This window comes from Esox lucius, chromosome 13, assembly GCF_011004845.1.
Source record: "Esox lucius isolate fEsoLuc1 chromosome 13, fEsoLuc1.pri, whole genome shotgun sequence".
Classification (NCBI taxonomy): domain Eukaryota; kingdom Metazoa; phylum Chordata; class Actinopteri; order Esociformes; family Esocidae; genus Esox; species Esox lucius.
Genome location: NC_047581.1, coordinates 37462135 through 37479638, shown reverse-complemented (window position 1 = coordinate 37479638; position 17504 = coordinate 37462135). Strand labels below are relative to the sequence as shown.

Here is a 17504-nt window from a genome sequence, read left to right as displayed (position 1 = left end):
GCCTGCTAAAAAAAACTGTTAAAACAATAAAGCAAACAATATTAGAATTCACTCTAAAAGTAGTTTTTGTTTGTTTAGAAGTAGGCCTAGTAACAAGTCACTCCAGGCAATTGTGAAATGGCAGAACATGTTGCCAGCTAGCCATGCGTTCTCTTTCTTCATGACCAAACTTGACTTTCTTTAGCTGAGGAAGAACACTGAAGCAATATATCAAATATATGTATTTAGGTTATACATGCAAGTACTGAATAAGTAATATTTGTCAGAATATATTTGCTTTACAAAAAAAAAGTATTTAAAGGAAATGTAAAAAAAAAAAATCAATAAAAGGCAGTGGGCTATTTAGGCAAAGATCACTAAAAAGACAGTTTCTCTAACAATGCCAGACAACTCTCGTACTTCTAGCCCCCTGCATTCACTGTAATCATGTAAGTGGGATCAGCGTAACCAAAAGGAGTCAAAATCTCCAACACTCAGAAATCTTTGTTTTCTGCAGCTCTGCCCCTCCCCGGCAGTAGAGCTGCGTGCCCAACTCCTCATTCGTACAACGTCTCTTAACCACCAACAAAAATGGTATTTGCCAGCAAGCCGATCTCTTGCCTGACACTGAGCTTGATTGACAGCCTTTGAAATCAGTTTAAACTGAGATACCTCCCCCTCAATTCTGGTCATCTAAAGCTTTGAGGAGGCGGCGAGCAAAGACAGGACATGAGGAAACAAGGAAGTGTAATGCGATTCCTCCGCGGCTGACACTTCTTGGCTTCTAACACGTCAATAGGCGGCTTCCTCCAGGAAAGAATGAGGTTTCCTTAAATCGCTTCCTTCCACGTAGAATGCAGTAGGTGGTTACCTTGAAAGTGCCCAGAAAGAATGCTGCATTTTAAAACACCTGTCCTGTGCATGCAGCGATGAGGAACTACCCAGGCAAAACCACCCACGGGAGCTCTGCTTTGTGGTCTTAATGAATGTCCATTTTGACCACAGCTGATTGCATTGACAGTGACTGGGCTTGTGGCCTCTCATGTAAGAGTGGTGTTTTGGAGTGGCAAGATTGGGATGATTCACGACTGCTTCACATAGTGACAAGTTAATTAGGTCCAAACTAAAGGCTTGTTTCAACCGTGTGGCGCGTCATAGCCGGCCGGGATCCATTTCCATCGCCCTTTTGGTTGCATCGATTAAGTGTCTGCGTCCCGAAAATCACCCTTTAACGTATGTAATGCATTCCAGTCCTGGCTCAAAAACCTTGCACTATATGTAGGGGGCAGAGTGTCATTTGGTATGAGGCCAGTAGGACTCTAAGTGGGACACACGGCACAAAGGAAGTTGCATGACACTGTCGGTCTGTTTAGAACATCTGCATTTAGCCAGGCTTGGAATACTGGCTGCTAGTCTCCGCTCCTTTCTAATGTACAGAACAATGGTTACTGAGCTCTTCGGGGGAATGAGTGTGTGTGCGCATGTGTGTGTGTGTTAATGGAGGGAAATGTTTTTATGCACTAGGAGAAAAACAAACATCTACTTAGCTGCAGTATACTTCCACACTTCCTCATTCTGCCCTCACTTCCCTGGTGGTAAATACTGGGTGGAACCCCCCCATGTCACATGTCCTGGGTTTCAACCTTTAGTCCATTTGCACAAAATGACCTTTCATTTTTGTGTTTCAAATAGTACAGTACACCTAGCTTCTGCAGTCCATATTCTGGCCTGATTCATTTCTCGCCACCCTCTCAAAGCACTCTGGAAGGATGGAACTCAGACCAAGAGACTGACATGCCACACACCTCGGTTACAACCAGCTGCTGTTTTTCCAGTAAGAAGTAGAAAAGCAGGTTGAGCGATTAGTCAGTGCCTTGGTGCCTGACTGAATCAGGACACCTGTACGGCCCAGTAGGCAGACTGTATAGGCCAGATGCTGACTCAACAAGAGTTTGGCTCAGTTAGCATTGGCAAGCTGGTGACGGGCATTCAGCCTTGTATTCATTCTGACAAACATTCTAGATGCAAAACTGTTCGTCAGTTTCTATTGGACACATGTAGGCCTCAGACAGTTTCTTTGTTTATTTTTGTTAAATGAATACACCCCAGGGGCATTTCCAAGACAGTGTTGGCCCGCATCCATTGGGAAATAATGTGAAAAGTTGCAGACAGAAAGGCATGATGTAGAACAAACCTGAAATGTATTCTCGGGGAAAAGGACAAACTTTGAAAGCTGAGTCTGAGACTAAAATGTGTGGTGAAATCAAAGCCACCCCTTCCACTGAAGAATAACTGCCAGAGGATAGAAATGCTGTGCAATCACGAAGTGTGTGCGTATGTTTGTAGTGTACGTGTACAGCTGATACATTAACACTCATACACACCTTCTGCTATGAGTTCTTCCACGGTGACTTGATACCGGCCCACAGCGAACACTTTCCCGAAGTAGTTGCTCACGACTCCAGAGCTGGATCCAGACCCGGAGCCCCCGCCCAACCCGCCGCTCTCAGACTTCGGCATTCGGGAGAACTTCTTCATTCTGGCTGTATATCTTCAAATAGTCCTTTGGGTAGCTACAGTCGATAGTAGCTAATTATAACGTACAATTTTAGGTTTGCCTCTTTATCTACTTATCCCACATCTGTTCTTGTCCTGCATACTCTTCGAAAGGACTTCACTTGTATGTCATGACACAGCAAGACAACAAGGCGTAGTTATTGAGGAACTCTTGACTGACTAGCCAGCCGTTTAGCTAGTTCCTAGCTAGCTAACAACCCTCCCGCCGATTTGACAACACATTTGATTGTTAGGAACATAAGATTCTTGTTTGTCGTTGAAGGGAGAAAACTTAGTACAGTATGTCCACGCTTCTGACTAGATCCAATGTAATTATATCAGCTACCTAGTGTATAGCTAACGACTAGCATGTATGCAGAACCGCAGACCGCTCAACAACAGTGTGTGGAAGGCTTGCGAAACACCAACATGCATATACTGTAACACGCTACAGATGTTGTGAGCACCGTCTGCAGCCCTCGGTCCCTACCTGGCTGGCTAGCAACAAGCTGTCCAACCGCTCCGTAATCAAACGATTATCGAAGAAACACCTCCCTTCAGCCCGCGACTTCTCTGGGACACGGCTGCTGGGCTTGGTTGGCTAGCTAGTTTGCTCGCTAACAGGCTTCCCTTGCTTCGGTCAAAATTGCCTCGCTACGACCACCGCGGTGGAATCCTACAAAATCCCCGCACGCCCATTCGCGTGCAACCTCGGTGGTTGGTTTTATTTTATTGTGGCTGGCCTCGTGTCTTCTTCCTCCCGGCCAAGCGCAGGCTCCGTCAACTTCGAACTCTCTCGTGACTCTCCGCCGCACAAGTGGGTGGTTTGGTTTGTTGTGGCCCAATCAGGCAGTTGACAACCTAACCCAGCTTCATCAGTCCGCTCCTATTGTTATGATTGGTGTAGGAACGCAGAGGGCAGACAGTACGCTGCTCTGACGGGGCGGCGTCAATGACAGACAGTCTGCAGCGCGTCTCACCTCTCCGGTTAGGTTGAGGGAGAACAACACAAACAGATTCATATTTCTTATCAAGTTAGATAGTCATCATCTTTGGAAATGTGGATGCATGTACAGAATGTACCCTTAAACTATTCACCCAATTAGTCAAGACACACATTCTACCTCCTCTCTGTTTACACTTTTGTCTGAGTGCCAATGTCATATTATCTTATTGTATTCCCAAGACTTACAATCCTTAGGCAACACACCAACTTAGTTTTGAAATAGGCCTTTTTTCTTCAAGAATACCAAATCACATAGAAATGTAGTTTTTACGTAAGGAAGTGACTTGGCATGGCATCTCATTAGGCAGCTACAATAGGTTACTTCTGTCCATTGTACTGTCTGTGTATGAGGTTTGAATGACAACAGTTAACCCTTTGGCAGCAAAGAAGCACTGGCAGAATGTTTCTTTAAACTGTGCATATTTACAGGTAACCTTTATATTATTTTCTATTCTGTTTCACTCCTATTCCATTCTGATGTTGTAGCAAGGTTCAGACAGGGACTTATTTAAACAGCTATGGTCACTGATCATAATGTGCAGCAATATTCAGGTCACTGGGTAGCCTAGTTAGTTGTAGGGTGGCTGTGTCTGTACTATAAAAGGAGGCACATAGCAGAGACAGATTTACATAGGAACAGGAAGTCATGGCCACCAGGAAGATCACGACAGGACTATACTCTACCATGTTTGGATGGAGATCCTGTTTCCCTTTAGGCCTACCATCGACATCTAGGATTTAGAGGGTCTCTGTCTCATCTACTACCTTTGTTATTGTCCTGCATATGGGAGTCATGTGCTGCCACCTGCAGGCTGATAAGCTACTACCCAACAGTAGGATGGACAGTAATGGACAGTGACAGTGACCCACCACCCCTGGTCACGACTGTTTGAATCAACCACTGCCTTGCACATATACACTGGTCCTGGACAGGACAACACACCACTTCACCGCAACCTGGCTCTAGACAATACACAAATACTGCATCTAATGTGTGCACACTTAAAACACACTTTATGTGTGTCATATGGACACACACACACTGGTGTTTCAGACAGGGAGGGAGGGAAATTAGATTCAACTTTGTCATTGAACAGTACTAGCACAGTACAACAAAATGCAGTTAGCACCAGAAGTTAGCAGTTAGCACCAGAAGTGCAAATAGAGGGTAGAAAATGTACAAGTATATGAACAGATGTGCTCAAAGGTTTGCATACCCTTGGAGAATTGGTAATATATGTACCATTATTAAAGAGAAAAGGAGTGAGCAGGCAAAACATGTCTTTTATTTCTCATGTGATTCACTTTCAACTGTAGGTCATAACAGAATAGCACAATCATGAAACAAAACATGGCAACAAAAAAAATATTTTTAACTGACCCCTGTTCAAAAGTCTGTATACCCTTAGTTCTTAATACTGTTCTAGTTCAAAAGGTTTATTTGTCAGTTGCAATAACAAGTTACTGAAATGAAATGTTTGGTTTTCCTACTCTCGACAGTGCAGTTAAAAGTTAAAAAGTAACAGTAATTATAATTTTAAAAAATAAGATAACAATCAATCAGTAATAACATTACACAAAAACACACGTCAATAATAATTTGTCTTATTATTGACATCCATCTTTTCCAGAGCAGTCTGTATTTCTCTTGAGGTTACCTGTGGGTTTTTCTTTGTATCTCTAACAATTCTTCTGGCAGTTTTGGCTGAAATCTTTTTTGGTCACCCTGACCTTGGCTTGGTATCTAGAGATCCCCAAATGTTCCACTTCTTAATAAGTGATTGAACAGTACTGACTGTTATTTGCAAGGCTTTGGATATCTTTTTATATCCTTTTCCATCTTCATAAAGATCCATTACCTTGTTGCGCAGGTCTTTTGACAGTTATTTTCTGCTCCCCATGGCTCAGTATCTAGCCTGCTCAGTGCATCCACGTGAGAGCTAACAAACTCATTGACTATTTATACACAGACACTAATTGCAATTTAAAAAGCCACAGGTGTGGGAAATTCACCTAACTGCCATTTTCACCTGTGTGTGTCACCTTGTGTGTCTGTAACAGAGCCAAACTTTCAAGGATATGTAAACTTATGATCAGGGACATTTGGGTGATTTCTTTTATTATTATGATTTAAAAATGAGCCAAACAACGTTGATAATAAATGGCTTCATACGATCACTATCCTTAAATAAAAGACCGTTTTTGCATGATCAGTCATATTTTCCAAATCAATGCAAATAAATTCACAATTTCTGCAAACTTATGAGCACAACTCAATATTACAAGTGCAATGTGTAGATGTGCAATGAAAGCAAATGCAGTGTAAATGGCAATACTAAATGTGCAATTAAGGCAAATAGAGGACGGCAGAATGTATACAAGTATTAGGTATTGTGTATGTTACAAGTGGGATAATAGTATTAAGTATAGTGTATGTTACAAGTGGGATAACAGTTGTTCGGGTACAAATGGCAATTTCTAAATGGCATATAAGAGGGCAAAAAGAAGGACAGAGGGATGGAGGGACAACAAGGAGGTTGGCCAGTCTTCTCTTCTCTAAGCAGAGGAAGACAGACAGAATTACAGACAGACAGACAAGCAAACAGACAGACATAAGGACAGACAGACTGACAGGTAGACAAACAGACTGATGGGCAGACAGAAAGACGAACAGATAGGCAGACTGATATGTGGAAAAACAGACTGACTGATGGACAGGCAGACAGATAGACAGGCAGAGGCGGACAGAGAGACAGACAGACAGACAGACAGGCAGACAGGAGAATTATGTACATTGGAAGATCTTATTTGTCTCCTATAAGCAGAGAAACATTTTGCTGAGACTAGAGTGAAGGATGCTGAGTGATTACATGGATTCAATTAGGTCCTCTCTATCTGCCTTCAAGCCCTCCTCCACTTCAATAATAATGTCTGACAGTTTATTCAGAAACATTTTCCTAAGGTAATCTACTCTGTGAAAGATTATTTCTGTATAGACTACTTACCTTCCCATCTCTAAAGACACATGTACCCTTCAGATACACCTTCGCTACGTAGCTAATGACACCATTTTTCATTCTTTGTCTCTATCCCCTCCCTCTCTTTGTCCCCTCCCACTATCTGTCCTCTCCCTCACTCTGTCCCCTCCCTCTCTCTGTCCCCACCCACTCTCTGTCTACTTCTCTCTGCCCCCTCCTTCTCTCTGTCCCCACCCACTCTCTGTCTACTTCTCTCTGTCCCCTCCCTCTCTCTGTCCCCACCCACTCTCTGTCTACTTCTCTCTGTCCCCTCCTTCTCTCTGTCCCCACCCACTCGCTCTCACCCTTGCCCCTTCTCTCTATCCCCACCTACTTTCTGTATCCACCCACTCTCTCTGTCCCCTGCCCCTCTATCCCCACACAAATTGGAATTGCTTTATTGGCAGAAAAACATATTACATTGCCATCAAATATTGCCAACGCATCAATATATACAGTTTATACAGTAATAGAATAAAGCAATCATTGAGATAATTAGGTAATAATATAACACACTGTCTCTGTCTTGGGTTGGTTGTACTGTATGTGTTCTTCTAAGACAACGAGGCCACCTGCTGGACATAAAATAATGGTGTGGGGGATGTTTTCTTGGCACACTTTAGGCCCCTTAGTGCCAATTGGGCATCGTTTAAATGCCACGGCCTACCTGAGCATTGTTTCTGACCATGTCCATCCCTTTATGACCACCATGTACCTATCCTCTGATGGCTACTTCCAGCAGGATAATGCACCATGTCACAAAGCTCGAATCATTTCAAATTGGTTTCTTGAACATGACAATGAGTTCACTGTACTCAAATGGCCCCCACAGTCAGCAGATCTCAACCCAATAGAGCATCTTTGGGATGTGGTGGAACGGGAGCTTCGTGCCCTGGATGTGCATCCCACAAATCTCCATTAACTTCAAGATGCTATCCTATGCTATCCACAACTCCGACGTGAGAGGACGCTGGCGCTGCTTATTCGCCGCTTCTCCGTCTGCTACTCTTGTGTTCGTTGTACCCCTACCTCTGGACAGCCTCTGTACCTCTGGACAGCCTCTGTACCTCTGGACAGCCTCTCAGCTGGTTCCTGAAGCCGCCTGGGCTCCTCGACCGGACCGTCGCCTCGTCAGTTAGCCGCTAGCTGGCTGCCCCCGTTCACCAAACGCGTGTCGGCTAATTCTAGCTGTTACAGCGGCTAACCCGACTCCTGACCTCCTTCTCACAGGCAACCTCCACCAGATGCGAGCCGTGACCGAGACTTTCATCTCTTTGTAAACCCTAGAAATGGTTGTGCGTGAAAATCCAAGTAACTGTGCAGATTGTGAAATACTCAGACCGGCCCGTCTGGCACCAACAACCATGCCACGATCCAAATTACTTAAATCACCTTTCTTTCCCATTCTGACATTCAGTTTGGAGTTCAGGAGATTGTCTTGACCAGGACCACACCCCTGAATGCATTGAAGCAACTGCCATGTGATTGGTTGATTAGATAGTTGCATTAATGAGAAATTGAACAGGTGTTCCTAATAATCCTTTAGGTGAGTGTATTTGGGGAACACATTAGGGATATATCTAATTTCTCCTTAAATAATTCATTTAGATCTTTGTTATTCTTTGATGCTTCAATTCCAGAGATTTTAATGTGTGCTTAGGGTTACTTTTTTCAGGAAGTTCCTCTTCCTGGCAGAGGAAACCATGTTTTGAGCTGAAAATGTCCAGGTCACACTGCTGCTGACCTTAAACTGCAGGGTGCCAAGTGGAAGAAAAATAGCACCGTAACATCAAAGCTCGACCGCCATATTAACAGAACATGGAAATGAGGCATGTTTCTTAGAAAAAGAAACTATTTTCTCTTGTTATCAGTATCTTGCTACTTTTTTCTCTCAAATTAGCAGAGACAAAAAAACACGAAATAGGGAGATCTCTTAGCAATTTTATCAAGCATAAAAAAATGAAATATCCCATTTTGTGATTTAAGTATTTGAATCATAAAGTTATATCTTGAAAATATATCGCTAGTGTTTTCTCAAGGGTGTCAATCTTTTTGGACCCCATTTGATATAGATCCAGTGTCATTTTTATTTCATAGTCTTTCATCTTTAATCTATTTGGTCATAATATCTGTTTAAAGTGGATGCCTCCAGCAGCAGTGTGTATCTAAGAACATGGGCGAATGGGCATAGCCCTTGTCCTACTGACAGGTGGACCTGCTGTTAAATAGGAACAGCTTTTTGTGCTCAAACACGTCCAAACAGCTAGGCTAACAATCAAGTATCAATACAAGGACATTGGTATCGTGTAGGGTGAATAATGAAACCTTTAATCAGTCCAGTTTTATAGCTAATATCTAGCCCTACTCATATTACCATCCACCTCTTTGAACAGTGAGGAGGGAAAGGCCTTTTTGACTCTGGAGGAGGGGGCGTAAATGCTACGCACCCGTTCCTATGGCAACATCCAGACGCACAAAAGCTCGCAGTTGGAACAGCGTTTGAGCGCGGGGACACCCCGGGAAAACACGTCATCATAGGGAACTCCTCTGCCCACCAATGACAAATGCGTTTTCGAGTTAACAAGCAAGAACAGAGAGGCATCGCGAAGATTTCCAAGTACTTGGCAGTTGAGCATAGTTTCAGAGATTGACACCGGTAGGCAAAAATGGTGTCGTTCACGCAAACTGGAGAAGCCGCGGACAAAACTTGCAAACGAAGGAAACAGAATAGCGGTTTTCCGTCTCCATCAAGGGAGAACGTATCACCAAACGTAGACAGAAGCGAGGCGACGGCGTGTACCCCATTGCGGAGACCGCAGGCGGAGAGGGTCAGAAAGCAGAACATCATGTCTAAACTGTCTGACTCGGGTTTTGAAGAGGACTTTAAAACTCCAACACCGGTCACCTCATTGGTTCAGACACGTCCGTGTTCTATAACAGTTATAAATGCGCTGGTCCCCGGGAGCTCAAACAAATTAGTGTCTAGCTGGTATCAACAGTACGGCGAAACTGGTTATCAGATACAGAAACTCAAAGAGACGGATTTCCATCCGGTCAACTGTCTGGCTCGACAACCGCAGGTATAAGCAACTATCGAAATGGCTGCGTTTCAGTAGTCTATGCAGAGCATTTACTGCGTAGTTCTTAAAATGTACATTCAAAATGAAAGATAATAGATTAAATAAGATGTCTTCGGCAGATTTAACAATATGTGCCTACCAGTGTTTAAACATTTCTCATTCACAACAACAATGTATGACGTTTTATTCTGGGCAGGCTATATGTTTTATAGCCTGCCCATAATTAGTCCGAGTTTGTCCGAGTTCTTTGGGTTTTTATTCTCCAGGTCACAGCCGAGTCGCGCTGTAAGCTGGTCAGCTGGCTCATCCCGGTCCACAGACATCTGCGTCTCTCCTTCGAGTGCTGCTGCCTTGCGGTAAACATCATGGACCGCTTCCTAGCCTCCACCCCTGTGGCTGCAGACTGCTTCCAGCTGCTGGGAATCACTTCCCTTCTGCTAGCCAGTAAACAGGTGTGTATGCCATGTTGACTATTCAGGGTGAGAGTAATCAATGTGTGTATTGACAATCTGGCAGTATGATAAATGGTATTTTAGGTACAGTCTGTAAATTATGGGGTGTGTGTGAGCTTGTGTGTAACTTGAAATACAAATGTTGGTTTCTTTCTCACTGTTTCTCGGTTCTCGTTTCTGTTTCCTTCTGTCAAGGTGGAGGTGTTTTCTCCAAGTGTCAGTCAGCTTCTGTCTCTCTGTTGTGATGCGTTCTCCAGAGAGCAGCTGTGTAACCTGGAGTGTATCATCCTGCTGCGCCTTAACTTCCGCCTGGGCACACCAACCATAGCCTTCTTCCTGGACTTCTATACCAATCACAGCCTGGCTGGCGGGTTTGTGGACAGGGACGGCGTCAGCAACATTAACTGTAGGCTGACTGAGGATAAAGAGGAAGAGGAAGCAAAGAGGCGATTGAGGGACAGTGGTTTGGCTCGTAGGGTATGTGAGCTCGCTTTGGCTGACTACGCTTTCAACAAGTACACACCGTCCATGACCTCCCGCTGTGCTCTAGACCTGGCCAATCAGCTCCTGAGGACTAACCGAGGTTCAGAGAAGCCAGCCAATCAGCTGCTGAGGACCAACCTTCAGGTATTAAAGGATGAACCAGTGAACCAATCACTGACAGCAGAGCTCAGATCTGGCAATGCCTCCCCAGAAAACCAACAGAGAAAATGCAATGACACAGAGAATAACCACTCCCACTCTGAGGTAAACTACTCCCACTCAGAGAATGACCACTCTCACTCAGAGAATGACCACTCTCACTCTGAGGTAATCTGCTCCCACTTAGAGAATGATGACTCGCACCACAACCTAACTGAGACTAATTCTGACCATGACCCCTCTCTTTCAGTCATTGGTCACCTCCTACCTGTAAATGCCTCAACCAAGTCAATAAATCCTACTTCCCCATCTGGGAATACCTCAGCCCTGGTTAGGGGAGACCAGACACATGCTCCTCTCACCCAGGAATTTACAGATAGAGACCAGATTTATTCTATACAAATGGAGTGTAGAGAGGGAGACCAAACCCATGCTCTGTACCTCGAGTGTTTGGACAATCTTAGAGTGCTGGTTTCACTCAACCAGGAAGCCCTGAATGTCATGATAACTCTATGAAACGTTTCTAGTAGTGTGAAACATGTTTTAGGAATCATATTGTAGCAGTCATTTTTATGATATTTAATTAGGGAACCATGCTGATGACCCAGTTTGGAGTTCTCATGACCAACCAGGTCTGGGATCTGCTAATATTTCAAGTTTCAAATGCCACATTTCTACCACTTTTACTTAATTCATATCCAATTACTATCTGTTTACTTCAATAAATGAAAGGCCAAATCTGTAACTTTACATTTCCAGACGAAGTGGTTTGAAATCTGTGCTGTTAATGCTGTGTGCTTGGAAACCCAAGGTCACATAGGTATTTACATGATTTAAATCCTGCAAATGACAGTTACTTGTCTGTTCCTCCAGACTATGAATGATGTAAATGGATTGCATCACCATACTGTGACATCATCCCTGTTGTGTTGCTTTAGCATTATGCATTTATAGACTGTCCTCACCAATACGCTGTGACCATTATACTTATTTATATTGTACCTTGTTCTATAAATTAATAAAATAATTGTACTGTAAGATGTGTTGAACTGGCTTTTCTACCTGCGGGACAGGGGTTTGACTGTTCCTGGCTGCTACTGGCCGCTGTTACACGGATTATTTAGTGGTGACCACGGAACTGTGACGTGAGGCGATAGACATGTTTAATGGACGCTAATGTGAAGGATAAAATGAATTTAGTTATTATTTGATAAATGTTCTCCGATTTGTTCACTCAAAATAAACGTTTCATGCCCAGAGAGGAGTGTGCATCTGTTTTATCTGAGAGGTTGGGGGGAAATAAATGTAACTCAACCTGGACATATCACCTAAGCTGGTAGATTACAGATGTCTATATTTTTGTGACATTTTGAAAAATGAAATTTCAAAACTGTAACAAACTGAATGAAAATACATCCAATACAATAATATGGTACTGATACATACCCCTACATTTACAAATACACATAATCGAAATTCAGATATTTGAGTAAACATTCAAAGCACGTTTACCATGCCACTGATGTTTGGTCAGTCCATATAAACCCACAACAAACCATCCGTTTAGCTAACCTTCTTGTGTTAACAAATCGGCTTAGTTTTATCAATATATTTGTCTTGATTGTTCGATGAGGCAATCCAACTGTTAATTTAGGCTACTATTTATTTTCACCTATAATGTTTATTATGATAAGAGTCACGCAACATTTGTCAGGTTTCAAGGTTTATATTTAACCAGTACCTAATATAAAAACACATAATATAGCGATATCAATTGTACGTATATAAGCTATATAACTATCGTATTATTTAGCCTACATCCTACATTTCAAGATCAGAAATGTTTTTTCTGTCGTATAGCTTATCTAAAAAACAAATTGCCTCATACTAAATAAACCACAGTCTAAATTATGAATAAGTTAATCATCAACGCATCTGGAGATTGAAAGACGCTTAGCCCAAACGTCTCTTGCTGTGCGCACTTGCATGCAGCGGTCGGCAGTCTCCCAGCAGGATGGCTGGCTTTACGCGCGTCTGCGCCGTGTTAAATGCACTTTGAGCCCGCGGTAAAGCCAGCGCCACTTTTTGCGGAAACATTTTCTATTGAGCTTAAAAACCGTTAGCTCTACACCTGTTACATCTCAAAGGGACACCGCCTTCCCCTAGAGACCACAAACCGGTTTGATTGGACCAGAGGTTTTAGACCGCGGCATAGAACTGGACAAACCGGGAGAATTATGTCTATATAGACGTACCTCAAATGGAAGTTCAGAGGGTCTTGGCATGATTAATTCACATAACACACTCCGACAATCCGATTCAAGGCTATATAGAATCTCGGTCTGATGATTCTTGATCTAATTCTAGGCCACCAACACATAACATATTTGTCTATCTGAAACCGAATCTAAAGGAGAATGCAAAGAGACAGAAACGTGTTTGAGACTTTGTGTTCAAATACGAGAACTCAAGATCAGATGCGGGTCAGAAGACCCATGCCAGAAAGAAAGGTAAACATATTAACTTTTATGTCAAAGGCTACATGCGTGACGCAAGGACGACAGTTTATGCGTAATCAGTATTTAGACCCATTTAATATTACTTGACAAATTTGGAAAATAATGTTATTTTTTTTATCCATAGGGCAGACCCAAGCTCCCAAGGAGCAGCAGCCCGGTAGCAGTCTATGTTGACCGGATCCCCTGCATCGTTGAAGAGGGTAGGTGAACACAGGGTTGCGTATTTAGATTTTACGCACGTTGTTCTCAACATATTTGTAAAATGTAAATAATAAGTAGATGTATGTAGTTTTATATAATGTTACTATGATTATGTATGTGCCTGTTTCACAGCGTTCGCAACGATAGCATGGGATGACTTGGAGGACTGCGCCTCTGTGATGAGACGCGAGAGTGACTCACTTGGTTCACAGGTAGACCTAAACTGACCACACACTCACACATGTACACACAGACACACACTCACACGTACACACACACTGGAATCTGTGCTGGAATCTCTCTCCAATTACAGTTCGGTTGGCTCTTACGACGCACGTAAAGAAAAGCTCAACTTAGTCGGCAAATTTTGTCTCCGAAAGGCATTCCCATCTTAATGCACCTGTTGCTCCAAAATAATTTCTGACACTGAGCTGACAAGACCATACAAAGACGAATATGAGCACGCGGACATATATTACCTCCATATATTTTCCGCATTGCAGTTGGAATTTCCAGGTAACAATTTGCGCTGTAATGAGCCACAGTCAGTAATGTAATGTAATGAGCCACAGTCAAAACGTTTAGAATGTATTCGGTGTGGTGACGTTTTGTCGGATTAAAGTGTATTTATTCAGCGTGTTGTTGTCTCACTCAGGTGAACGACTCCGACGACGATGAGCAAGACTTCGGGGAATATGCGCTGGACCTCATAGCAGGTGAGAAGTATTCAAATCACTCAGTGGAAAGACACATTTTGAGTGATCTTATTCTATGAATAGTCCATGTTTTAGAGAACTAACAAACATTTACAAAACATATATGCTTTCTCCAGCTGCACCTTTAAGGTGGTGAGAGGTTGTAATTGCATGCTATTGGCAGTGTCTGTTCACATTTAAAAATATTTCAGTTGTTATGACAATACATTTTCTCATCATTGCATATTAGCTGGAATTAATTAATAAATAAATGAATCTTTTATTGTACCATGCAGACTCTCCAGCCACACTGGAGAACAGTCTGTCTCAAGCCAGCCTAGTGCCTTTCCAGGGGTGTTTCCTCCCACCCGCCACACCCCAGCAGGAGCCACCTCCAGAGAACCAGAGCCAACATGGCTACCCTCCTTCAGAACAAGGCCACAGCCAGCATCTCAACCAGGATAGAACACTATGGAGGGGCTTGGCTCAGCACCACACCCGGGTCCTGGGACACACACTGGAGACCAACAGCCAGGTACAGACAGACAGCCGGATACAGACAGACAGACAGGCAGACAGACGAGCAGACAGTCGTGGTGGGTCAAGGCATAGTTAATCTGACCCTGCGGTGGATTTGCACGTTTCTCGAGTCAACCTTTCTGGTTGTGCTTTGATTGATTAAGAAGCAGATATTGTAAAGTTGTTCTTTGTCGTCAAATTCCTGCACCTGGTTGGGAGTACACAACACACTCTTTTCCCCTGTCTGTCGCCTTTCCAGTAAGGTTTTGTTCCATCCTCCTTCTCTCTCCAGCTTCACCTGAATGTGAACAAGAGACAGGAGGAGATAAATGCTCTGCAGCAGCGTAACATCCACCTCAGGGAGCTGGCCAATAGAGCCAAACACCTGGCTTCTGTACTGGATGTGAGTCGGGAGACTGGAAACACATTCCTGTGAATAAAAACAGCAGATGTTCAATCAACCACATTCTACTATAGTCCCTGGTCGCAAACTAATTGAAGACATTTATTCTCTGCTTTCTTTCTCTTTGTCTGTCTGTCTGCCTGTCTCTGTGTCTTTCTCTCAAAAGATGATAACAGTGAGGGAGCCACCACCATGTCTCGGACAACCTCAGACATCTTCTTCTGATAAACCCCCCATGTCATCCAGCCCGTGTAAGAGGCAGCGTCTGGATGACACCTGCGACGACATATCGCCCCCTGGCTGTGTGGAAGACATCCTACGTGATGTCAGCGAGCGCTGTAACGCCGTCCTGCACCACCGCGCCGCCCCACCACCTCATCCCCAGGACAGAGGCCCTGACAGGATACTGATGTTTGGGGCGTTTACTGGACTCCAGACATCCATGACCACAGTTGCCTCAGCAGTAGACATGGACAGCACAGAGGCAGGAGTTAGCAGCAATGACTCGTCTTTCAGGACATCCATCAGGGAGCACTGTACGATCCGGACTCAGGCCTTTCCTCACGGACATGCTTTCACCGCCAGGACAACCCAAGGAGGCTACCGCTTCCGCTGGGTTCCCAGCCAGAGCTAGCCCTTAGCATTAACCGGCTAATTAGCATTTGCACTGATTGAGAGCCATCTCGTACATGTTATCAGGACATGTGATCGGTGCTTCTGTTAGTCATGATGTTGACAGCTTTGGTAGAATCCTGACAATATCTCATAGCTGTACAATCTAATCCTATCTGCAACCTCAGATCATTTTACGTTGTCATTTATTTTGAGTGTGGGCAGCAAACCAAGAGCTTTGGCCAAGTGAATATGGTTTGTTCTCTACACAATCTAATCAATTTTATTTTGTTAACTACTGAACAATAATTAACCAACAAATCAAGTAGAATGTTTCTCTTTAAACCTAATGGTGCCATCCGCCTCAGGCAAGCTAGCTTGCTAAGCTAATTCGCCATGGCCATAACTACATACTGCCATTTGTTTTGCATGTTTTGGTTCACATTGCCCATTACTCAAGGCCCACCTTAGAAGATCCAACTGGTCAAGTAACAAAATAATGTTTGCACTTTCACCTTATACTTGTGTCAAAGTCAGGAGAGGCTTTTTGTAAAACAAATTTGTGTGTAAAAAATAAAAAACATTTTGAATACATTCATATACAATAGAATACATTATCCAAGGAGTGCTGAATACATTTAGGAGGATTAAAGCAATGGAAATAAAGGAATGAAGTGAATGTTTATTTTTTTCATGTTAGTTTGGGGATGTAATCTCAAGTAAAAACAAACATGCCTCAAATGACTCTTGACCTGCAGGTCCTGCCCATTCATATGTCCTGCCTGAATCTAATAAGCCTTGACTCAATGCATCCTCTCTTCTAGACATCAGATCACACCAGGCACCTGTTCAAACCCCTCGGCTTGACGTGTATTTGTCTAAGGCCTGTACCAGGCAGATTTTACAGTATAACTGCAGGACAACATTTTGTTTGAAGAGGATTTAACAGCCTAGAGGAAGCAGGGAGGTGATAAGATCTGAAAATCATAATCCCAGCTAACTGCACCCAGTGCCGGCTCTAGCCATTAAAGGGCCCTAAGCACAATTTGACTTGGGGCCCGTGTCTTCTAATGGTCGGGGGCTCCCTAGCACTCAGAGGCCCCCTAGGGGTTGGGGGCCCTAAGCAACCAATTATGTTGCTTATGCCTGGAACCGGCTCTGACTGCATTCATCCAGATTTATTGAACCAGGTAAATAATCAGGTGTTTTTAAAGTTCCTCCCTCTAGCGTCTTCAAGAGAAATAGCAGATACATTTTAATAACAACTCTGGAGAGTCTTAGCTGCGAACTACTGGATTTAATAACTAGCCTATCTAGCTAAAACAGTTAATTACTGTTTTAAAGCCTCTTGTCTGTGGCATAACAACAATCAAACATAACCTTTTTCCCTGGCTAGTGTGGCGTTTAAAAAATATACATTATGGGTAGCTTCCTATTAAGTAACAGGTAGATAGCTTACTACTCATGGAGACCTCATCTGGAGGAGAAATAGGGCCAATAGCTCAGCTCCAAATCAACCTGTGCATTCCCCTATATACAGTATTTCTTAGACACTGGCAAAGCAAGAATAGCAGTCAAACATCACCAATCATGTTCAATCATGATTGCCGTAGAAACGTAGTTGTGTTCGTTGTCTTTGTCAGTTGTCCCCAGTGACTTGGGCGGAATAGGAGACAGCAGCACTGCTTGGAATCAGAGTGACCAGCTTTTAGTGACAATATACCGCACAATCACAATCCCGTCCAAACTCCCGCGCAGTCATTACAAATAGCCCAGTAGAGCAGGAAACCACCCCGTCTGCAGCGCTGCTTGGGACGTAGGTG

At 43.5% G+C, this 17504-nt stretch overlaps 3 protein-coding genes across 3 annotated transcripts in view; 2 read left to right on the top strand and 1 right to left on the bottom strand.

The window, feature by feature from the left end:
- Positions 1-3367, bottom strand: part of bmp2k (BMP2 inducible kinase) — a 50439-nt gene extending 47072 nt beyond the window's left edge. The window contains exon 1 of the mRNA XM_034296700.1: positions 2364-3367. Within this exon, the coding sequence (XP_034152591.1) occupies positions 2364-2517 (154 nt within the window). The 5' untranslated portion in view covers positions 2518-3367. The remainder of the gene's footprint in view (positions 1-2363) is intronic.
- A 5426-nt stretch (positions 3368-8793) lies between these two features.
- LOC105029173 (cyclin-O) lies at positions 8794-11705 on the top strand. Its single transcript, XM_010902390.3, has 3 exons — positions 8794-9638; positions 9905-10090; positions 10286-11705. Exons 1-3 carry the CDS (start codon positions 9225-9227, stop codon positions 11246-11248), a joined length of 1563 nt encoding a protein of 520 aa, XP_010900692.2. The 5' UTR covers positions 8794-9224; the 3' UTR covers positions 11249-11705.
- Positions 11706-13209: 1504 nt separating this feature from the next.
- Positions 13210-15736, top strand: LOC105029178 (multicilin). The gene is made up of 7 exons (XM_010902395.3): positions 13210-13242; positions 13376-13451; positions 13585-13664; positions 14108-14168; positions 14444-14682; positions 14959-15069; positions 15236-15736. The coding sequence occupies exons 1-7, from the start codon at positions 13210-13212 to the stop codon at positions 15701-15703; spliced, it is 1068 nt and encodes a 355-aa protein (XP_010900697.2). The 3' UTR covers positions 15704-15736.
- Positions 15737-17504: the final 1768 nt, after the last annotated feature.